At 41.0% G+C, this 25,213-nt stretch overlaps 1 protein-coding gene across 5 annotated transcripts in view; it reads left to right on the plus strand.

The window, feature by feature from the left end:
- DISC1 (DISC1 scaffold protein) overlaps window positions 1–25,213 on the plus strand; it is a 157,425-nt gene that overhangs the window by 20,696 nt on the left and 111,516 nt on the right. For all 5 annotated transcript variants that reach the window (XM_053382507.1, XM_053382511.1, XM_053382508.1 and 2 more), the window contains 3 exons: window positions 16,768–16,915; window positions 19,802–19,922; window positions 22,825–23,060. In XM_053382507.1, the coding sequence (XP_053238482.1) occupies window positions 16,768–16,915; window positions 19,802–19,922; window positions 22,825–23,060 (505 nt within the window). The remainder of the gene's footprint in view (window positions 1–16,767; window positions 16,916–19,801; window positions 19,923–22,824; window positions 23,061–25,213) is intronic.

Genomic DNA, 25,213 nt, shown 5'->3' on the forward strand with positions numbered 1-25,213 from the left:
GTTACCAGCATGAGTTTGACCAAACTGCGGGAGGTAGTGGAGGACAGAGGTGCCTGGCGTGCTCTGGTCCATGGGGTCACGAAGAGTCGGACACGACTAAACGACTAAACAACAATTGTATGTTTAATTCAAACGTTTGTAACAGAGTCTTAGTACTCTAGAAAAGAAAATCAGATTTGGAAGGGAGAAAACTGGAGCTGAGAAATAGTAGTGGAGATGGGGAACGTAACCCTTTTCCTGCTCATCACTTTTCTGCCCCAATTTTCTGCCTCCTAAAGTGGTGGTTCTGTTGTTTTTCAAGGTTTAGGGGCTCTATTATATGTATATATTTGCATGTGTCATATAGTTAGCTGCTGAGTGTTAACTCAAAATTAGAAAAATTGATATGGGAATAGTCAACTTCTACTAAAAAGAAATGAGATAAAGTAATGGGGAGAAAGACATTATTTCTTCCCTGCTCTGTGCTTAGTCACTAAAGGAGGGCCACTCATGGTCCATATGGTTGGAGGATAGATTACCCTCTCTCTCCACTACCCTTTTCTATGCCTAGCTGTAGGTGAAGTTGGGATTCTAATCAATGTTAACCATGCAAAAAGAATGTGATCAGCATCTAAAATAAATAAATGCAGAGTCCAAGGGTATGATGGTGTTGAGATGCAACCACCCTTGTGTTGCACTTCTTCCAGTGTCTTCACTTGCGGAGTCATCTGTCTGTTCTGTTCATTCACACTGTGTGCTTTGACATGCATGGCTTTCTTTCATTTTGTGTCAGATCCTCAGAATTTCTACTTCCCCCAGAACTGGGCCCATGGCTATTTGTATTCCATCATGGGACCACCATGTTCTAAAAAGGCACTTCTTGTGTTATTTTTGAAAGGCAGATGTTTGTAATGCAGTGGTTTGCACTCAGGAGTGACTAAAGATCCATGAAAAAATAAGGTTGATTCTATCTAATGTACATGACTCAAGGGAACTTAGTGTAAATTCCAGAACTACCTTTGGAGCTTTGCATTAGTTGCATTTTTATAAGTAACAAGTATGTTATCATTATGACATTACATTTCCATAGATCATCTTGTCAAAATGCACATAAGGAGGCAAACTTAAAGCTGCAAGAACAACAATATTAGTTTTTCCTAACTTTTTACTTCTTGACCTATTTCTTTCTTTTTCCTTTCTGCTGACGCTGTTCTCAGCCAAGTTTCTGGCACTGCTTTTTATTATTTTGTGTCATATGACCAGACTTCTCAAGATCTTTTGTGAAATCCACATTGCTTCTCTCAAGGGAAAGCTTCTGATCTTGAAAGCTGAGAGCAGGAAGAAGAATTAAAATCTTGACCTTCCATTCCCTTTGCTGTCATGTCGGTTTCAGCTCCGTTTGCAGAAATTACTTTGTAGTTTGGGGAATGTGGCAAAGTCACACCTGGTGAAAAGTTAGGTTTTAAAACTCACTAAAGTATGGAAAGACTACTTGTTACCAGTCTCTTTTTGCAAGACACCTGAGCTGATTATTTATAATTCCTCATGTGATGTGAATAATAGGTTGTATGCTAGGGCAGGAAGGAAGTGGATTAGGGGAACTTGCAGGCCCCATATGATAAACAGAGTATATTACGGGGAACAGGATGAAATAAATCACCATCATTATGAAACAAGGTGGGGCAGACTACATTAAGAACATTCTATTTGATCCTTACTAATTATATTTGCAAAACATCATCTAAGACAGGGGTGGCCAACTCCCAAGAGGCTGTGGGGAAAAAAATGGCAGTGGGTTCAGGTCAAAAATTGTTGAGCTTTTTTGGGGAGGAGGAAGGCCCATTTTTTTGGCATTCAGATCAAAGTTATTGGGCTTTTTTTAGGGAGAAGCAAAGCCCGTTTTTAGGGGGTGCAGGGCAAACAAATGAGCTTTTTTTTAAAGGGCAGCCAAAGTTGTTGAGCTTCTTTGGGGGGAAGCCAGTGATCTACCAGTGATCTACCACAAACATCCAGTGATCTACGATCTACCTGTTGGACGTGCCTGATCTTAGACATTTTATTGTAGGGCTTCACTATGCATGAAAATGTTTTTCACAATGATGCATTGTGGTCCTGTTGTATAATATCTCCCACCCTATGCTTTCTGGGCAGTCACTGAACTAGACTTGGTCTCTTCAGCCCCCTTTCCCTATATAGCTATGAATGGAATGGTGAATCTGCTGGAGGTCTTTTAAGACTAGCATTTTGGGCACAGGATTTCTTCCATACCATGAATTGGTTAGAGAGCATAAGTGGGTGATGAGGAACTGGAAGTATGTAACTTGCTTTATGGAGATGATGTTTCTGTGCTTTTCTCACCTTCTCATGAAAAGCTATTTTATTACTATGTCTGAAATGATTCACAGCTCAGCTTGGCCTAACCTCGTTGTAGCATGATCAGCCATGCCTGATTAAACAAGGTGTAGCTTGGAATGCTGTGGTTGGGTTGACCCTGGGGCTCCAGGAAAACCAGAATTAATTCCACGGAGAGGGCAGAGAAAGGGATGATTTCTCTGCTGGTCCATATGTAGGCTTCCTTTGACTTTGGGGAATAATTTCACCTCTGACCTTCCAAAGGGCACACCCTTCTGAGAGATCTTTCCCTAAACCAGCCTTGCCTGTTGGACTGTAGCCAAAACTAGTGGAGTGAAATATCTCTTTCCCAATGTGTTATCTAGGAAAATATAGGTATTCTAGAGAAACCAGCTGCCTGTGATGAGGGGTCCACCAGTATCTGCCTGGTAGACTTGGTTGCCTAGCGACTTCCAAGTCACACCAGGTTTATGCCCTCAGTTGCATTGTATTAGTGAAATCTTGGAGAATAATTATTGCCTGGAAATAGGTATTTATTCCTATAATGGATATACATCTGATAATCTCTCTCTGTAATATGTGGGTTGCTTTCATTATCTCCTCTCAATTCCCCAGATAGTCTTTGCGATATTGAATATTGGGTCCTCCTGTAGCTGGATCTCTCTCTAATCCAGATGAACACAAACGTTGTTTCCCAAAGGTATCTGGTCATATATCTTAGCATAGTTTTCTTGAGTAATGAAGAGAGATGAATTAAAATTGTTTTCACCTGGCGGACATTGGGGAGAGACCCATTCATTGTTCCCACTTCATTAATAGAATTTACATTTCACAATGAAGGCACCGATTAATCATTAACATTTATTGAAGAGGCTTTCCTGGGATAATACATTTGGGAAGTAGTTAATACCATTTGCTTAGAGAATCTGTCTCTTAACAACAAAGGAGCAATACATTCTGATGAAATTGTGCTGATATTTCTAATTAGCAGGCAAGAATCTCCTTGGTACTATATGTTTTGACAAGTTTTTCTCTGGGTATTAAAGGTATTGTTTCATTATTGTGGATTTTGGGTGATATTTCCCTCTGCGCAAGGTTATATTTATTCTGGGGACCTATGTTATCATACCTAGGGTATTTCTTCTGTAACAGAAAGGCACAAATTTACCTTTATTTTCTTCCTTCTCCTTTCCTTTCTTTAGGTCTCTTGGTGAGTTTTAATTGAGATTTGTGTTCTGGTCAGGAATAACCCATTTGCTATTACTAATGTATTGGTAACAAGATCCTCTGGTAATAAATGATTAATTCATTGCAGCTGATGTAATAGTAGTTCCCCAGGAAATGTACTAGTGGTAACAGCCCCATGCGGCAATATAGGCCTAATTTGATTTGTTGGCATCTGGGGACTTTTCTTTCTTTAAGGCTCTTAGCTCTGTATGTGAGTGTGATCTCCATTCTGATATTGGTGGGAGAGTGAAGAGATAAGCCCCCGCCCCACCTTCCTTTCGCAGTAAGAATCAGACATGCCACCCTTGTAGCTAGTTAAGGAAAAACAAGATGTGCAGCCACCTGCTATGTATTTATGCACATTTCTAGTTTGGCCCAGTTGCTTGATCTATGAAGCGTTAGCTGTGTAGACAGCATTAGGCCTTTGTGCCATATTCAGCCCATGAGGGCTTTCCCACCATTCTGTACAACCTAAACTGCTGCCATATGGTGACTCGCCCTTGGGGTAATGTTGTTTCTGCCCTGTCCAAACTCTGGAGCGGCTCACAGGATCTGGAATGACCTCTGGAAATTCATTTCACAGCCATCTTGCTGCCCCCACTTGGGTTTAGCAGAGAAGTGGTGCCCCCCACCCCAACAAACCCTTTTATAATAATAATAATAATTTCTTTTCTCTTTGGTGTGCAGTTCTGCTCTTACAGAAAAAAGCTCCTTCACTGGGCAGAAAAACTTCCTTTGCCTAGATCTCAAGCTATCTCGTGTGTGTGTGTGTGTGTGTGTGTGTGTGTGTGTGGTCTTGTTTCTAGCATAGCTTTCAAAATGGGCACCGAATTCTTTTCTTTTTTTAATATGCCACTTTTAAATGGTTTCTTGGGCACCGAATTCTAAGGAGGGACGAGCTGCTTTTTTAAAAGTGTGTGTGAACTTACTGAAGAAGTGTGCATGCACACGAAAGCTCATACCAATAACAAACTTAATTGGTCTCTAAGGTGCTGCTGGAAGGATTTTTTAAATATTGAAGTACACACACAGTACTACTTTAAAACTAATTGTATGAAAATGGATGCAAATTCTCCCTTGCTTTGGTAGCTAATTGAGAGAATTCCAGTGAAAGTGTCAAGTTATCCACTTTTTCCAGATTTCCTCTGCAAATTCTTGTCAATTGCTAGCTGACAAACATATCTGTACCCATCACCCACTCATCAATATCTGATAATGCAAGATGCAAGAAAGGTGGTTTGGGTTTTGTTTGTTTTTTGTTTAATTTCTCCTTGGAGCACAAAGCAAAGGAGCATTCCCATGAGGGAAAGGTAAACAATAATCCTAAACCACTTTCCTAAGTGAATCTGACACTCAGGTGTAGGGTGTGCCTGTCCTCAAGCTCCTCCCTCCCACATCTGTTGTCCTAGACTTGAGTTGCATCCAGGGAGAGGTTTCTCATTATGGGATTGCTTCTCTGTTACTGTGCTCCAGCAAGGGAAATTGAAAATAAAGAAGCAAAGCTCCTGCTGCCTGCATCAGACTTTCAGATATAGGGAAAGGTCATACTTGGTTCTTGTTTTGTTTACAGTCAAGCAACATATGCATTTTGTTAAATAAATGAATTCGGAATCTTTTTATTTTCTCTATTTCATTAAATTCATATGGGCCATAAACTGTTTAAAAAAACAACAACAACCCACAAAGTGGCTTACAAAAAGAAGGAAACAGAGATATCAGTAAAAACAGTTAACAACAAAAATCCAGAAAAGCTTGGTTTCGAGGGTGGGGAAGGTTTAGGAATGAAGGGGAAAGGGCAGGGCAGTGGCTGGGAAGAAAGATATTGTGAGGGATTACCCATCCTAATCACGGATATATATATTTTTATCTTTTAAGTGCTTATTTTTCTTTTTCTAGTGGAAGACCTGATCAATGGTTGTAGCACTAATTGGGGCCCATCGTTGAGTGGGAGGACTAGGTATGGACTGTGTCAGGTCTGTGTGCTGTTTTTGTTGACGTATTTAGTGTGAAATTGAGATGGTAAGACCATAGGGGGGGAAAAGTAGCTTAAAGGCAGCCCCCTGGTTTGTTTAAAATAATGAGCTGAACAGCTAATTTAGGATGTAATCCACAGCCTTGCAAGCCTCACTGAAGTGATGGATTGCATCTCTAGTAAACAATCACAAGTTAATTGGACTTTATGGAAAACGTATGTTATCAGGAACTTCAGAAGGGTGAGAATTCCTGCTTCATACTTGCTTCTTTAACCACAATCCTTTCCTAGGACTTTATTAATGTTTGGTACGCTGTGCACAATATGATTTAAACACCAATTAAATGGGATGCCTGGTGCTGGTAATATGAATAATGCATTCATTCGGATTTCAGTTATCATGTACCTTGCTCTCTTGCCTACCACTGACCACAGATTACCATACATGCAATATATTGCCAGTGGTTTTGTGGTGGGAAACTCCTTGTCCTTTATTGACTCGAGGAGATGCTACATTGACATGACCTCAGTGAAATACTGAGTAGGAGGCATTACATCGCCATCAAAGTTGGATTATTTTGATAGTTGGCTTGGTTGATTAGGAAACAGTAATTCTCTCTAAAAAACAACAACTATATATCAGAGCAGCTGATTAAGGTGGAAAGTGAAACATTTTGCCACATAAATGAAAACTCAATTTTGTTAATCATAGGAACGTATATAATATTGTAGTGATTAATAATAATAATAATAATAATAATAATAATATAATTTATTATTTATACCCCGCCCATCTGGCTGGGCCTCCCCAGCCACTCTGGGCGGCTTCCATAGAAACCAAAAATACACTAAAATATCACACGTTAAAAACTTCCCTGAACAGGGCTGCCTTAAGATGTCTTCTGAATGTCAGGTAGTTGTTTATCGCTTTGACATCTGCTGGAAGGGCGTTTCACCGAGAAGGCCCTCTGCCTGGTTCCCTGTAGCTTTGCTTCTCGCAATGAGGGAACCGCCAGAAGGCCCTTGGCGCTGGACCTCAGTGTCCGGGCAGAACGATGGGGGTGGAGATGCTCCTTCAGGTATACTGGACCAAGGCCGTTTAGGGCTTTAAAGGTCAGCACCAACACTTTGAATTGTGCTCGGAAACGTACTGGGAGCCAATGTAGGTCTTTCAAGACCGGTGTTATATGGTCTCGGCGGCCGCCCCCAGTCACCAGTCTAGCTGCCGCATTCTGGATTAGTCACCTTCAAAGGTAGTCCCACGTAGAGCGCATTGCAGTAGTCCAAGCGGGAGATAACCAGAGCATGCACCACTCTGGCGAGACAGTCCGCAGGCAGATAGGGTCTCGGCCTACGTACCAGATGGAGCTGGTAAACAGCTGCCCTGGACACAGATTTGACCTGTGCCTCCATGGACAGCTGTGAGTCCAAAATGACTCCCAGGCTGCGCACCTGGTCCTTCAGGGGCACAGTTACCCCATTCAGGACCAGGGAATCCTCCACACCTGCCCGCCTCCTGTCCCCCAAAAACAGTACTTCTGTCTTGTCAGGATTCAACCTCAATCTGTTAGCAGCCATCCATCCTCCAACCGCCTCCAGACACTCACACATGACCTTCACCGCCTTCACTGGTTCTGATTTAAAAGAGAGGTAGAGCTGGGTATCATCTGCATACTGATGAACACCCAGCCCAAACCTCCTGATGATCTCTCCCAGCTGCTGCATGTAAATGTTGAAAAGCATGGGGGAGAGGACAGAACCCTGAGGCACCCCACAAGTGAGAGCCCAGGGGTCTGAACACTCATCCCCCACCACCACTTTCTGAACACGGCCCAGGAGGAAGGAGCGGAACCACTGTATGACAGTGCCCCCAGCTCCCAGCCCCTCAAGACGGTCCAGAAGGATGTTATGGTCGATGGTATCAAATGCCGCTGAGAGATCCAGCAGAACTAGGAAACAGCTCTCACCTTTGTCCCTAGCCCGCCGGAGATCATCAACCAGTGCGACCAAGGCAGTTTCAGTCCCATGATGAGGCCTGAATCCCGACTGGAAGGGATCCAAATGGTCCGCTTCTTCCAGGCGTGCCTGGAGTTGTTCAGCAACCACTCGCTCAATCACCTTGCCCAAGAATGAAAGATTTGAGACTGAGCGATAGTTGGCCATCGTGGCCGCATCTAAAGATTTTTTTTTAAGAAGCGGTTTAATAACCGCCTCTTTCAGCGGGTCTGGGAAGGCTCTCTCACGGAGGGAAGCATTCACCACCCCATGAAGCCCATCGCCCAGTCCTTCCCGGCTAGCTTTTATAAGTTAGGAGACAGGTGGTTGGCTTCACTCGTCCAAGCAGCCTGTCCACATCCTCGGAGGTAACAGATTGGAATTGATCCCACGCAACTTGACTAGACAGGACTCTAGCACTCTCCCACCCCGGCCCTGCTCCCACGGTGGAGTCTACTTCTTCCCGAATCTGAGAGATTTTATCTGCAAAAAAAATTGCAAAATCATTGCAGGAGAACATGTGGCCCGTACTGGGCCCCGATGTTGCAGGTGGTTCCGCTAAATTGTGAACCACCTGAAAAAGTCTCCTGCTGCTGTTTTCTGCAGATGCAATAGAGGCGGTGAAGAAATTCTTCTTTGCCGTCGCTATCGCCACTTGGTAGGCTCGACGTTGAGCTCTAACCTGTGTCCAGTCATATTCGGAATGAGTTATCCGCCACCGGCGCTCTAGCCATCTCAACGATTGTTTCATTGCCCTCAGATCCGTGGAAAACCACGGGGCTGTCCGGGCTCCATGCAATCGGAGAGGGCGCTTCGGAGCCAAACAGTCAATAGCCCTGGTTAACTCCACATTCCAGCGGGCCACCAGGGAATCAGCTGAAAGGCCATCAACATGGGATAAAGCATCCCCTACCACTCTCTGGAAGCCATTTGGATCCATTAAGTGGCGGGGGCGGACCATCCGAATTGGTCCCACCTCCCTGCAGAGGGGATGGGTCGCAGAGAAGTCCAGTTGCACCAGGAAGTGATCTGACCATGGCACTTCTTTCGTTTCGCTTTTACTTAGTGTCAGATCACCAACATCCATAGAGGTAAACACCAGGTCCAAGGCATGTCCGCAGCTATGGGTTGGGCCAGACTTATTCAGGGACAGCCCCATGGAGGCCATGCTTTCCACGAAGTCCCGAGCGGCCCCTTGTAAGGTCGTGTCGGCATGGATGTTAAAATCCCCTAGGACGACCAAACTAGGTGTCTCCAGGAGAACATCTGCCACGACCTGAAGCAGCTCGGGCAGGGAATCCTTGGTGCAGCGGGGAGGTCGGTACACCAAAAGGAATCCTGTACTGCCCCTATTGCCCAACTTCCAGAACATGCACTCGGAAAACTGGATCTTCCCAATAGGACGCCTGGTGCAAACTAATGACTTCCTAAAAATCACTGCAACCCCCCCTCCCCGCCCACATGACCTAGGTTGCTGTGCGTAAGAGAAACCTGGTGGACAAGCAGCGGCAAGGACAGGCCCATCTGCTTCATCCAACCAAGTCTCTGTTACACATGCCAGGTCAAATCCTCCATCCATGATCAAGTCATGGACGGCAGTGGTCTTATGAATCATTGACCTGGCATTGCACAGCAACACCTTCAGGTCATGTGGGTATCCCTTGCTGATTCTAGTATCCATCCAGTCAGGACCAGACCCGGAAGCAGGAATAGTCCTCAGACAACGACTAAACCTGCCCCCTCTGTAATGACATGGTCTAATCTTAGCGTAACTCCTCCTCCTACCTGTGATCACTGAGATTGGTTGTCCCAGCGCATCCCCCCCTGTGGAACATGCCCCAGCCATTTTGTGGGTTGGGGCCCACTGCCCGGCAGCCCTGACCCCTCCCCTTAAGAACAAAATAACACCTTAAACAAACAAACAAACAAAACCAATAAAACAATACAAACAAAAAACTGTAAAAATTACAAAAACAACAAAATCAAAAAAAATCCCCAAGCCCAACCAAACATCCACCCCACCCCCACCCCCACATACAAAAAATTCAAAAGAAATTTTTAAAAACATTTTAAAAACACTCTGTGCCCCTCCAGCAGTAACAACAACTGTCCTAGTGAGGCCTGTCAGGCCCCGCCCCAGGCCAGATGGTAAGTGGCAAGAGCAGGGCCCTCAGGCACTCACACAGGGGAGTCTTCCTGGGCAGCAGGCAGCAAGCAGTCCTTGTGAGGCATCAGGCCCCGCCCCAGGCCAGATGGTAAGTGGCAAGAGCGGGGCCCTCAGGCACTCACACAGGGAGGTCTTCCTGGGCAGCGGCAGCAAGCAGTCCTTGTGAGGCATCAGGCCCCGCCCCAGGCCAGATGGTAAGTGGCAAGAGCGTGGCCCTCAGGCACTCACACAGGGAGGTCTTCCTGGGCAGCCCAACTCCAAAAAGAGATCCAGAGTGTGGTTGTGTGAAAGTGCTGTTTGATGGTTTATTTCTATCTATATTGAATAAACACAGAGCACAGTCACAACTTTCATATTGGAAAGCCTAATTGAATTGGATATTGCACATTATCCTTCTGGATGATGCTAAGAACTCATTATTACTATTGTATATCTAGGGAGAGAAGCCTGAAATCTTTTTACCAGATTTTGCTTATTTTGAGTGTAGATATGCTATCATATGCAGATGCCCTGTTGAGTGACTATTAGGGCAAATGTATTGTTCTGTTCCTTGATTTAATTTTAAATGTAACATGTTTTTGTTTTACACATTATTTTATATATTACACAGTTTATTTATTACCCAATTTTCAGTCTGTGCGATGAAACATAATGAAATGGCTCATTTGTATTTACTTGCAATCTCCTCTTGATGGCCACATTACCATATGTACTCTCACAGGTAGGATGGTAGGGGAAAGTCATTTTGCCTGGCATAGCACAGAGGAGAAATGTTTCTGTTGTCCAAGGATGTTGGAATGTTGTTACGGCTCATTATTCATGACAGAACTTGACAGCTCCAAGGTTAAACTTGCTGCCAAGATTTTATTTTATTTTTTAAGTAAAATATCTGTGGGAGGTAGATGGAATGGGTAGCTTGCTTTTTTTTGTACCAACTTGAATGTTTGTATAGGATGTTTGGAGGGCAGAAATGTTTTCAGATTATTTTCTTTTCAGTGTGGGCCCTGGCAATATGCACATGTGAAAGGGGTTCAGTTTAGGCTCTGCACACTGGTTGTATGTTATACTGTTGCATGTTCAAGTCCCACAACATTAATTGAATGCAGTTCAGAAAATCAAAGAGTTCACATACACATACCTTCACTGAATACTCCGAAAGAATATCTTTGTATCAGAGGAATGCTATTTCTTGTCGAGTGATATGGACAATCAGTTTTTAATTTATAAATAGCTGGGATTCAATGTTGCCTCACCAGCTCTAAAGGCTCCTTTGTTCTTGATCTATCTTCCATGGTTGGACATGATTGGACACCACCCTCTGTTTCCCTTCAGATACTTTTTCCTTTGGACTCCAGTGATGCTGCTTGGGCTGCATAAACTAGTACGTGCTGCCAAAATTTCCCACTTTAGTATTTGAGTGGGAACAGTGATTTGTTAGCCACAATCTGCTTGGTATAGTGCTTCCTGGCTGAGTCTTTCACCAGACTGTGTGTGTAGGGGTATATAGGACTTTTGAGATGGTGTGTTCTAAGATAGCGCTTTTTTATTACATAGCATATTTTTCCTACCTACCTCCCCACCTTCAAAACAATTCCCTTGCATCAAATAAAAAAGATGAGTATAAACATAACAAATTTCTTGGGTTCTTCAAATAAGGCATAAATTATTGCTCAATACATGATAGCTGTTTAGTAGGGATAACCTGAGAAATGAGCACCATTGTAGATGAAGACCAGGGATAAGGAACCTCAGGTGGGATGGTCCTTTAAATGGGAGCTGGAGTTCAACAATATCTGGAGGACCACAGGTGTCCCATCACTGCTGTACACTCTTGTTGGATATTAGTTATACTTCTGTGGTGAAGTTCTGTTCCACAGATTACATATGAGGGATATATGAGTTTGCTAAGTATTTTGGAAAAATGTGCTTATTTAAATAAGTGTTTGCTAGCATGCACTTTAATCAATCAAGCAAAGTTTCAAAAAAACGCTGTTGAAGGAATATACAAAGCCAAAACCGTATTTTGCTATGATGGGATCTTGAACATAATGTTTAGGACTAGTTGTGATGGTAATATTTAGCAATTTAGACCATACACATGAAAAATATTTGATCTGAATGGGTTATCCATATAACTTTCTAATGGATGATCCTATCTGCTAATGTTGTATTCCTGACAAAATATTACACATCTTTGCTTTCTTAGGTAAACATTTACAGGATTATGCTGTTAGGCAAACATCAAATTTACCTTTGTAACTGAATGCAGACAGCAAGCAAGTTTTCAAGAGTCAAGCTTAAGAAAAAGAATCTACTGGATTTTTAGGAAAAGACTCTTTTGGCTATAATGCTTTACCCTTGAGAATGGTACCATGCAACAGCAGTATCTGAAGATGATTTATTATCTTAGTTATGCTTTGGACCACATTGCTTTAGAAAGTTAATTGTTTTGGCTTGCATATGTTATTAACTCTCTTGCAGATTGCTCAAATTCTTCAGTCAGTTTTATGACTTTTGATATTTAAAACACATAGGTTAGCTAACTGCCTCAGATGGTTTAGAATGGAATTCTTACCACTTGTGCCATTGAAAATACCACACAAACAGCTTAGTTTGATGTTGTTTGCTGTGCTTTGATTTGGAAATGGTGGGCACTTCATCCTTACCACTTGTTTAGGCAGGTTATTGACATAGAGTGACTTATAATCTGATTTGGAATGGAATGGCACCTCCTCTCATTTTAAAAGTAGGACAAATTGATTCTGTCTTTGTGTAATTTCTTATATACATCCTAATGTAGAGGTCAACAATTTGTGACTCTGAAGATATTTTTGGATTACAATTCCCATCAGCCCCAGCCAGCATGACCACAGGTTCCCCACTCCTTCTCATAAAATGGAACTGTGCTTACAGATGGAAAAGGTTGTGGCTCTTGAATTAATCTTGCTCTATTTTATAGTAACACAGCATTTTGACTTAAATGGCACAAAAGAAATACCATGAGCATTGATTGCTTAAACCCCACTGAAGTGATTGTGATGCACACAACTGTGCTCCTATACAAAACCACCATTCATTTTTCTATCAACAAAGTTCTTGTTGTGTTCCTTTAAAAATAGTGTGAACAATTGCCTATATCAATGTTCAAGTTTCTGAATGTCAATAGGTGCTGAGAACATGAACTGCCTTTGAATTCACTGGAAATCTTGTATGTGCTTACAAAGTATTAAATGTTAAAGTGAAATGTATAATTAGGTATGATAGCAGCCACCTTGGAGTACGTATCTAAATTTGAAAATGTTGCCCCATGGGAAATTTTCTTTATTTGAAAAAGTATTTTCTTTAATTATGTTCTCAAGTAAATTTTGATTATGTAGCCAGAATAAGGAATAATGGCTTTCTTTAGAGGCAATACTGCTGTTTATAACGGCTCCTCTCGTACTACTAAACCTCTAGGGAAATTTTGCAAATGCAATTATATGAGATCCTAAAAATCTGAGAGTTTCTCATGAAAATTCCATTTGCTGTCCTGCCTTGCTAAATTGGAGGAAGGAAGAAAAAGAGGTTTAATCTTGCAGATGCTGGACCTGCATGCATGCTATTCTGCTGCCTAATCAAGCGAACCAATCCACAAGACTGTCAGTGAGGATAGAAAATGGCAGCTTCTAGTTTGACAGCACATTGGTATTGTCATGAATGAGAATCTCTGAACACTTAATTAACTGGCCATAATGATAAACAGATGTCAGAGGAGCAAACCTCCTGCAATAATAATTGTCTAATCGCAGCAGAGTTTGACTGATCGGAAAATTCTATACTTGTCTCCTAGCATTTGTTTTTAGATAAAGGGTTCATGCTTTTCTATGTAAAAAGGCATGAGGTTTGGAGTAGTTCTATAATTTCATCAAGCACTCTTGAGAGATCTGGAAATATGAACAGGATGCCAACCCCTGTACTTCATGTATTGATTGCACTGCAGTTCATTTTCTGCCCAATATGACTATATTTGTCTCGCTGTCCGCTGTAGTGAAATTACATATTTTATGTAATTAATTATGTAAATTGTGTAATTACATTGCCATTATGCTATTCTACCCCATTCATCTCAGTGCAAAGGAAACACAATGCAAATGGGAATCAACATAATCAATTATGTAACATTTGCAGATTGAAAGGGACAACAGTTGATTGATTTCATTCTGGACATGGGATGAACAAATGAACATTGGTAATTTCCACTCTGTTTCAGTTTTTGTTGGAATTCTCTGACATCCTTATTGCAAAGTAAGTCCTCTTGAGTTCAATGGGGTTTGCTGGCAGTTAAGTGAGTACACTGTACAGATAATTGCAGCTTTAATAACCAAAAGATGACTCCTACTAAAACTTTATAGTTTCAGGAATGTTTTGTGAATCTTTTTGTGTTGGCAACCATGCAGCATACTTATAGGCAATTTAAGTATAAGGTTTCTCGAGACTTTTACCACTTCTTTATGTTGAAATCAACAGTGGCACATGCCATGGATTTTGACCATGGCCAGTTCTTACTACTTTATTTGAGTGTCTACATGTAGAAATCAAGCAACAGGCTTTCAAACAAAACAGACTTGGATCCATTTCATTTGGTACTGTTTTTAGAAGAAAAGACACCTCATACTTGGAATTTTATTGAGTTCAGTACATTAGTTAAAGTAACTGGAACTTAGAGTTTATAGAGGGATTGTCATAAGAGTGCATACAACCCAAAGAGCTCTTTTTCTAAATACTGAAAGCGCTTCACATTTATTGGCTCTAATGGCAAATCATATATGGGATAATGGGAAACCTTTGACATCTTATAAAATGTACTTGTTGAAATTTATGTCCAGCCTATATGCAATCCATTCTGTGCAGCCTAGATTTCTGTAATTAACCCTGTGAAAAAGAAATAGGCAAGTTGGCTTGGTTCTGAAGAAACATTTGGATGAGACAAAAGGTATTGGATCACTTCTTACTCAGGTATTGGATCGTTTCCTCATGTAGATTTGTTTTCTGTAGGAGCAACTATTGGGTGGAATGACCTTTACCAGCTGAAGTTGATGATGTAGTGGAAGGGACATTTTTCCACTTGACCTTTACACAATGTGTCATCTTGTCCTGTAGCGCAAAAACATGATGCAATTGACAGATTTGATGGAATGCTAACCTGACAGAAGCGTATTGTTTGGAAGGATATGTGTGTTGAAATGTGAACCCTGTAGCTATAGCATGGCAAGCTTTCCATGTACCAGTCATTCCTAGGGGACTGATGACACAGAAATGGCTGCTAGATGTTATCACTGTTGGACATCTTTTTCCATTTAGTATGTTATCACTGCCTCTCTCTGTGTGTGTCTTTCTCTTTTTAAATTGGACCTCAGTAATTGTTTCCTAGAATATGTTTGACAGTGTCTTATTCTATTCAGACTATTAATGGGGAGAAGGGGGTGCTGCTTGGAGCAAATTACTTTGATTTTGTGGCAAATTCACAGGCTCACAGTAGGTTTGTAGGTTCAGTTCAAGATGCTAAATGGTCTAGACTGGAATGGACCAGAGAGGGGGGAAGGGGAGTCATGCTGCAGAGAAGCAGCTTCCACGCCCCTTCTCTGGACTAAGCTGAAATACAGGAGATAGGTGAACTTTAAAATCAACAAAAAATAAAGTATAGCTGCTAGGGCAGTGGGTGGGAAAGGTACCCATAACCCTGTCTGTGGACTGTTTTTCTGTTTATTGACAAAAGATACTGGACAAAGGGTAGGGATGGGGCATTGATTGGGAAAATGACTTTGGGGCAAAGGGTTATTGAAACCTTTCCCCACCACTGATGCAGTCATTTGCAGGTGCTGAAAGCTGCATTGTAGTTTATAACCAAACTTAGAATCAGAGAATCCATAACAGATCCAACTTCCGCTTAAAACCCCCCAAGGAGGGATAGTCCCAAGGAGTCTGTTCCACGGTTGAACAGCTCCTACTGTCAGAAAGTTCTTCCTGATGTATTCCAGGGAGAATGCTTGGGAGAATGCTCACGCTTCTCTCACATCTATCTAATTTAGGTGGTGACTTCTCTGATGGCCTTCTCAAAATTGGGAACCCCTCCGGTTTTTGAAAATCTTAACAAAACCTGCTCCCATTTGCTTCAGTTTAGCCCTCATTTAGATGTATTTTCATTTCCCTCAAAGCACCTAGCTGAATTTTCTACTTAAGAGTGAAATAATAGTTCTGATAATGAAAACTGAGTGAAGGTGGTTGGAAATGGTGGAAGAATTGGAGGATCTTTTGTTTCTCAAAGAATAAAAAAATTGTTTTACGTTTGTTTGAAATGAGTATATTTAAATATACTCTGTGGAATTTAAAAGCCTCTATAAAGAAACAAAAGGATGCTAACTTTTTAAAGTGTCAATTACTAACAGAAGATAGGCAGCTTCTTTATAAAATAAGATGTTAATATTGTTTTCAAGTATGCCTTTTATCCAAGTTCTCAAAGTTTCATCAATGTTATTTCAACCCAAGACATAAGTTCTTAAGAAATAAGTTTTCGAATAGGGAATATAGAGTTGACTTACCCAAAATGAGATGGCACATAAAGATGGGGTCAAATAGTAGTTGTGTGGGCCCTGATCCATTTTGGGACACTAACAGAGGCAAAGGGTTAAATCCCCACAGTCTTTTTGCTTTAGTCCTGATTCAAATTGCCTCCCCCTCCACCTGTTTTTTGGTGGAGGAAAAAAACAAGCCTATGATTAATGTCACGTCTAATTTTGCTGTAAGCATTTGATGTCAGTACTGCAAGTTTCATAATGTGTGTTACCATTTTCAACAGTGTATGCAATAATGTCAAGGGTTGGTTCTTTACATATATATAGGTTAAGTAGCTTGGCAACCATTGTGACTCTTTGGCTGCATTTTTAATAATGTCGCTATCATTTAAAATATTTCACATAACCAAAGCTTTCTCTCTATGATATGTCCCTTTTGTTTATCACTATATCAGACTTTCTTTCGAACAAAATATAGCCCTGAATCATTTAATTATAATGTGTTTTCCTCCTTGTTTTCCCAGCTGATAAATTTAGAAGAAAACTTGAAGAGCTGGAGAAAGAGAAAAGTGCACTAAAATTTCAGCTTCCTTCACAACATCCTTCAATTAGCAGTTTTTTGGAGAGATTTAAAGCACAGGTTCAAGTGGCATTGTATGGGGAAGTTCCTAGGTAAGTTTGCTGGCCCTAGTGGTATAGGATAATGTTTTAAGCTTCCTTAAAAACTGCGCTGAAATTTGTGAACATAGGGTGAAACCCAGCACTCAATTGAAATCAATGGTCCTTTGTCATTTATTTATTTATTGAGTGAGTGAGCGAGTGCATTTATATACCTCCCTTTCTGCCAAGGCACCCATGGCCGACTTAAAAGCACATGCCACTATTTGCTGACTTGCACACTTCTTACCCAAAGAAGTCCAGAGAGCTCATGCAGTGTTAGGATGCTGAGCTGTGAACCAGGAAGCCCTTCATTTGAATATTGTCTCTGCCATAAACTAACTGGGTGGCCTTAAGATAACTAACTCTCAGACTTGGCTCCTCCATCTGCACATTTTGGGATAGTGATACTGCACTGACCTATTGTTGGTTGATAATATATGTATCTAATGATGATGACTGTTTGGGGGCACAGTCTAACAAGAAGTATTTCTCTGCAAGCCTTACTAAGGGTCTGATATATTTAAGAGTGGCTTGCACAGGAGAACATCTCAATGGATTGTAGATCAGCCTTCCCCAAACTCCTGCCCTTCAGATGCTGGCTGGGGCAGACAGGAAGTGTAGCCCATAACATCTGGAGGGTCCTAGATTGGGGAAGGGTGTTGCAGATTATTACTCACCATAGCAGAGGTCCTGACATTTTATTTTCTTTGCTGAGCCTCTCCCTCAATCTCCCACTTCATGGAAAGAAAACCTCAGATTTGTCTAGATTATTCTTTCCTTGTTCAAGTCTCTTATAATCAGTTCTTTATGATTGTTACTGTCTTTCCACAAGCATTTGTCAAGGTTCATATTTTCAGTGGGAAAGGCGAGTGGTTTTGTCCACACTCTTAATTGATTTCCCATGTTGTTCTCTCATGCCCTCTTAGCAGGTCAGGTGTTTCTGAACTAATCAAATCCCATGTGACTTTCATAAGTGACTTCAGAAGGCATTTGACTGAACTTTGAAACTGTAACTGGGGAATGAATGATTGTTGTGTTATAAGAGAAATTAAAGAACACATAGTTGCAAAGGCTGTATCACATGAATTAAAGGATTTATGTGTTCAGCCTTGCACAGGCCAGCAGAATCTTCTATTTTTATACGCTAATAAGGAAAAAGAAGCCCCTCCCCCAATAAAAATCCTGCTTGCAAGCCGACCCAAGGGAATGTGCTTGGACACTTTTTAAACTGGGAACTGTGCAGCATAGTTTCTGTAAGGTAGAATCCAGCAACATGCTCACCTTAAAAATCTAATTTCCTATTGGATGATTTTCCTAACAAGAGTAGGAAAATGTTATTTTGAGGTATGCTATCTTCAAGTAGGACCAGTCATCTAAAAGTGCAATCCTATGCATATCTGCTTGGAAGTCAATCTTTGGTAAATGTGCCTAAGTAAAAGGTAAAGGTAAAGGTACCCCTGCCCGTATGGGCCAGTCGTGTCCGACTCTAGGGTTGTGCGCTCATCCCACTTAAGAGGCCGGGAGCCAGCGCTGTCCGAAGACACTTCCGGGTCATGTGGCCAGCGTGACGAAGCTGCTCTGGCAAGCCAGCACCAGCGCAGCACACGGAAACGCCGTTTACCTTCCCGCTATAAAGCGGTACCTATTTATCTACTTGCACTTAAGGGTGCTTTCGAACTGCTAGGCGGGCAGGAGCTGGGACCGAAAGACGGGAGCTCACTCCGCCGCGGGGATTCGAACCGCCGACCATGCGATCGGCAAGTCCTAGGCACTGAGGTTTTACCCACAGCGCCACCTGCGTCCCAATGTGCCTAAGAGTGCGGCCTAATTTATCATTTCAGAAGGTGTTTTTATTTTACTTTCTAAAATTCAAAGCAAATGAGAGCTTTGGGGAAATCTGGGCACTTATTGGAAGGTAGTGAAAGAATGATTCATTATTGTTTTACATTAAGCACACACATATTAAAAGGCTTGGCACTATTTTTAAAAAGCTGCATACCAGTGATTGTGGGACTTCCTATATATACACCACCTGCTGGTGAGGAAAGTGTTTTTACTCCCTTACAGTAGTATTGGAAATGAGATGGAGTTTTAACTAAAATTATGACAATATTTAATTGCAGTTTACTGAATTCTAGAAAAGTGCAATTCAGCATAAAAAGGGATGTGATTCATCTATGCACTTTCCTTGTATTTGCATGTATCATCCTGGCCACTAAATGCTCAATTTAACAAATTATATAGGGGGGAATTCAAATTTGCACTCTTCCAGTCATTCCATTAGTGCAAGCATTTTATGATCTGCTCTCTCCCACCATGTGCTATTCTTGAGGTTCTCCAGACACTCCAGAGCCAATTGAGGGTGCATGGGGGTAGGGAGGAGAGCAGGGAAATCTTGTTCTTGTAGTGAGACTTCTTATGCTGGTTCCCACAAACCATCAGCACAGCCTCTCAGCATGGCTTTCTGCCATCTTTTAAGGTGGTAGTATTGCTACATTCCAGGCAGATATCAGCACAAATTTGTCACGGTGGGGATAAAAAATTGCATTTATGCATTTGCCTCTAGCCACTCATTTAAGACACTAATGGATGCATTTTAGGCAAACAACATTGCATGGTGTACACAGAGAAAAAAGACCCTTAGGGCATCATATTTTAATTAGTGATCCCACCTTATGGCCTCTGCTAAACTCTCAAGGCCCCACACAACATCAAACCACTAAACTGCTTTAAAATTTAAATAAATTCTCAAGTTTGGCACAACTATGCTTTTAGAGAATGGATCACCGTGACCTGGAAGATAGTGTGTGTTTTTCTGAATGTTTAGGACATGACTGCCAATTTGCTAATGCAACACATGTCAGCGTTTGTAATGGTTATTTTTGAAATGCTTAATAGAGAAGAAAAACAGCTGTTGCAGAGATGTGAACAGAAGATTTTAAATTTTCCTCACCATGGAAGACTACTAATTTCAGCCACAAAACGAGATCAGCTGCTTGAAGAAAAGGCATTGATACAGGTAAGAAGGACATGATGTCCCAGTATATGCATCAATATTTATATATAGGAAAGCAAATGGGAAGTATGGTCAAGTAGATTTATTGTTGTGCAGTAATTAGAATCTTAGTCCACTTGGCAGTAAAAAAAAAAAAGAATAATTTTGGCCACAGGAGTAGTGCAAACTTCTTGCAAGGTTGGAGGGTATTGAAGATTTAGTTGTTCATGAACATGTTTTTACTTTTCCGAGTATTTTAAAAATATGCTCTTTATGCATGAATAAATTTCATTTATTCTTTGTTTCGTTTATTCTATCAGTGTCTGATCTATGAACTTCATGATTTAGGTTCTTGAAAAAGTAACTTAGAAGTTTGACATGCAATGATTATTATAAAAATGTTGTTCTTGCCTAACTATTTCTTATACGGTTTAGAAATCTTCATTTTCTTCTTCTATTAAAATAGGAAATATTCACAATCATAACTAATAAATGTAAACTTGTAAATGTTGACTTATGATGTAGCTTTTGTTGTAATTGGTTTTCAAAAATAGGTACAAGTTCTTTGCTGAAGAAAAAGGGGTGGGTTGTTAAAAGCCAGCAGGACTACCTGTTCATGAACCAATGCAGATGTAGTGTGTAATGTTCTCTGTTTCAATGATGAGCAGGTCAGAGGAGTTGAAGAAGAAATAGTTTTATTAAAGAACTATGTACAATAGGTCTTCCTTCCCTGGCTACTTTCTCCTTCTGCCTCTAGCTGAGCCTCCTCCCTGGACCTATCCCCTAAAGTAGTGTTATAGTCACATTATTCTAACATAGTGTATTCTTGCCCTCCACAAAGGTTAAGGGATTGGGAGTGAACCATGGAGTATAGCATCATTCTGTGGTTTGGTCATTAGGTGACATTAGACCTAATTGTATTTGAGTAGAATGAAGAGCTGCTTGTTGCTGTTCTGTTCTTGGTTGAAAGAAAAAATAAAGTTCCTGTTCAGTTTTTTGACTGGCCTGTTCTCTAAGCCCTACATGGCACCTGGAGTTGTATGCTGCCTCCCCTGTTCTAGAATGAATTCCAGCTATCCTTCTCTAAGCATTATTAAATGGTTTAAACCAGGAATTTGGAACTTCCGGCTCACAGGCCAAACTTGACCTACCAGGGATTCAGATTTAGCCTGTGAGATTTTAGGTGTGTTGACAGGTTGGGATACAACTGCCAATGCGCAATCTTAAATCTTAAAGTGATTGCACATTGGCAAGGAAATCAGACTGGATTTTCTGCACAAGCAAGTTCCCACAGGGAACTCACTTGTGCAGCTGATGCCTGTGAAAAGCCAAAGCCTTAGCTTTTAAGCACCACAAGCCCTGCAAGCCCTGCTGGGTGTTTTGAAGTCTTGATTTTGGAACGTCAGATTGCCTAATCAATCAATCATTATGACTTCATGTGACAGATGTCATCAGCCCTGCCCATCTGTCAAATTCAGCTCACAAGGCTAGTATCTGATAAGGATCTGGTATGCAGCACCAAAATGGTTCCGCACCCTGATTTAAATAAACATTAACCACACTTAGCACTAACCAGATTTCACTGTTCAGACCCAAACCCAATGGCTTCAAGTTACAAGAAAGAAGATTCAAATGAAACATCAGAAAGAACTTTCTGATGGTAAGAGCTGTTTGACAGTGGTGGATTCCAAAGGTTTTTAAGCAGAAGTTGGATGGCCATCTGTCATGGATGCTTTAGTTGAGATTCCTGCATTGCAGGGGGTTGGACTAGATGATCCTCAGGGTCCATTCCAACTCCACATTTTTATAGGATTTGAAGCTAGATTTAGAAACTGCTTTTTTACTGGATGGGAAGATTCATGTGGGAGTGGCATACAAAGCTGGGCCCAGCCTGTTGATCTTTGTGCACCTGAAATAATAACAACATTGTTAGAGTGTACTTTTTTATGTTGTGTCACATAGCTGTAATTTTGGATTTTAGTCCTGTATCCCCCCTACAAATGTTGTCAAATATTTAACAATACAGAAGTTATATAACACCATTTCCCTCTTTATTTCTTTCTCCAACTTTCTCCAACTAATTTCCAGCTAATGGAAATTAGTACGGTTGAGTTTGGAGATGTAGTTTTGTTAACTGAAGACCATTGGGTTTTTGGCTCTATTATCCAATCAGTAATACAGAGAATGAATTGTTTGTGCTACAAAACTGATTTTATACCCAAGTAACAGGCCTGATGACCTTGAGAAACACTTGTGTGTGCTGAAGCACTACTTTTGTCTGTTTTCCTGCTGCAAAAGAAGCTGTACAGCAAATAGCATATGTTTCAGGCAGCACAAGTGCAAATTGAATTTATTGGACTGACTATTTCAGTTCAGAATGAAAAGCTCTTCTTCCTGTGCTAATTAGTACAACTGCAAAGCTGAATTAGCTTTCAAGGGTTGGCATATCTTCAGAAATGTGCCTTTACAAAGTGACTGACTGTTGTTGCTTTGATTCATGCTGTTAGCTTGTATTTGTTTAAACATATTGATCCTAATCCTGCGAACATAACTCACAGATAAGCTTTCTTTAAATCAGTAGGACTTACATTAATAACATTCAACTTGAGTTTCATTGGGTTCAAGAGGATAAGGTAGAACTTCAGCTCTTTTCAGACATATTGAGTCACGTGAGAGATTCTTTTCTATGGTTCTTTCCCATGTGACTGTGACATGGCTGCACATATTGTAACCATGTGGGTGAGGTTCATTGGGTGGGAAAGATGAGCCTGGTATCCATGATATTCATAAATGCATTATAGCCATGTGGAGAATTGGCTGGAGAATTGGCTCTTGCATGTGTTTGTGTGTGCTTGCACCATTTGGTATAATTCATCGCACTCCTTTTTTAAACACGAATGCACAATTCTCTCTCTACTTCATGCAGAAAGAAATTGAAATCCTTAGAGCAAGGCTGGCTGTTCTAGAAGCTAAAGATCAACAGCTAAGGAGAGAAATTCAAGACCAAGATCAGTTCATTCAGATGCAGGACTGTGAATTGTCTACCTTGCTTAGCTGGGTATCGCTTGGAGAGCTGCAAGAAATAGGCGAAGCCTTGACTGAAACTTCAAAGGCATCACAGAATATTCCGTGCACTTTGGATTTACCAGAGTCCCTTAAAAGGTATGTATTATTGTATGATACTTTGAAATCCTGTATAAAAACTTTGATGTATTGTTTTCTTCTGATTTCTCTCTTATAGGGCATCTTACCTCATCGGAAAATACATGAAAATTTCTGTTTTTAGCTTTAGAGCCTGATGTTCATGAAAGTTGCTTTGGGGCATTGGAATGATTTTGGTGCTACATAATATTTTACCAGGAATTGGGTTTACTATAGCTATAACAATAGTCACATAAGCCCTTCATTGATAACATACATTTGTGATGGCATGGTGAAAACTTCCCAGCCTTGAAAGGATCTACTTCTCTTGAACACCTTCCCACATGGAGCACCTTCCATGTGGTTGTTTTCCTCCCAAGAAGCTTGCATCTTATTTCTAAATGAGGATTTCATTACTGCAGAGATGGCCAAAAGGCAATCATTTCATCCCCTGTGCTGAGTAAGAAGCAGCATTATCAATCTTTTGTGCCATTTCCATCCTTACTGGTGTCTTTCCCACGTGTCATGGGAGGAGATTATTTAAACTGTTAAATAAAGACTCAGGCAGTTTATTATAGTGCAGGTCTTTCATTTTGATACAGTGATTTGTCCTGCCCACTAGGCAGAGAAGTGGCAAAATAGGTCCCCACACTCATTTATTGACCTCTGATCTCAAAACCTTTTATCATATTGCAGCTGAAGACCCTCATTATTACAGAAGAGAGGTGACACCCCCTCCCCACATTACAAAGCAAATGTCATTCACTTCACATCATGCTGAAAGGGGTGGGTGTCTTTAACTTAGCATAATGGCTGATGGGGTGAAAATGTCTGTCCTGTCTTATTTCCATTAGTTGGTTATAGAATTCTGTAGAAAAAGAAAGAAAATACTTTAGGGTCAGAGAAATCAGTTGCATATTACATTGATTTTAAATATTTTTTGCTGCTATTTGTCAATTTCAGTTGGAAAATCAGTCAACAAATGTGGGAGTTAAAGTGACAGCTTTTGGATTAGTCAGTTGCTATCCTGCTTTGTTATTGACACAAGTAGATACATTGAGAAGGACATTTTTTTATTGCATGCTTTGATGAAAAAGATCAATGGAGGTCACATCTACAAAACTGAGATTAATTATCACAGAAACCACTTATCTGTATGTATCTTGCTTAGCTTTCATATTTTTTAAATTTAATCTTCTCATCTGCTTTCCTGTTGCTCATTCTTGGCTCCCTTGTATTATACTCAAGGGTAATGCCAAAATACTGATTTTGGATTAGGGAAGGGAGTGGGAATCTGGATGCCAGTTCTAAAACGGTGCCTTGAGGGCTGGATAGTGTCCAATATTTTTTTAAAAAAACTTGTACGCTCTGTTTTCATTCCCACATTCACCCCCTGTTTAGCTGTTGCTGGTTGAAATGCTGAAATGCGTCCAGAATGCAAAACCTGTTTTATGGATGTTTTAAATAATCTGGATTAATATTGTCATGGCCATTGGCAGTAGGATTTTCTCTTGATGTTTCTGGTAACCACTCCATTCAGCTACATGAGCCCTTAAAGGTTTGTCTGAAAGAGGTTAATTCAAAGATAATCTTAAATGCTTGGGGCCTGAAAGGCTTATTAATTTGAATATTGTTCAGCCACATAGTAATTCTGGTTGAAGACAAGGCCAGCTTGTGCCAATTACACACTCTCTCTCTCTCTCTCTCTCTCTCTCTCTCTCTCTCTCTCTCTCTGTGTGTGTGTGTGTGTGTGTGAGAGAGAGAGAGAGAGAGAGAGAGAGAGAGCGCTGCTTGAGGAAATTAGCGTGAAGAGAGTACTATGATTGTTCAATATGTTCATTAAGCACTATGAAAAGTGGTGCCCTGAAGAAATATCTATTGTCAGTAGGAGGGTCTGTCACCATAGAACTTATTGTAGCATAAAATATACATAAATGTTGGTTTCATTCAGATTTGGCCACAAATCTGTAGAGAGCTATGTAAGCTGTAAGGCAGGGGTCAGCAAACCTTTTCAGCAGGGGGCCGGTCCACTGTCCCTCAGACCTTGTGGGGGGCCAGACTATATTTTGGAGGGAAAAAAGAGTAAATTCCTATGCCCCACAAATAACCCAGATATGCATTTTAAACAAAAGCACACATTCTACTCAGGTAAAAACACCAGGCAGGCCCCACAA

The sequence above is a fragment of the Podarcis raffonei genome, chromosome 3, assembly GCF_027172205.1.
Source record: "Podarcis raffonei isolate rPodRaf1 chromosome 3, rPodRaf1.pri, whole genome shotgun sequence".
Classification (NCBI taxonomy): Eukaryota; Metazoa; Chordata; class Lepidosauria; order Squamata; family Lacertidae; genus Podarcis; species Podarcis raffonei.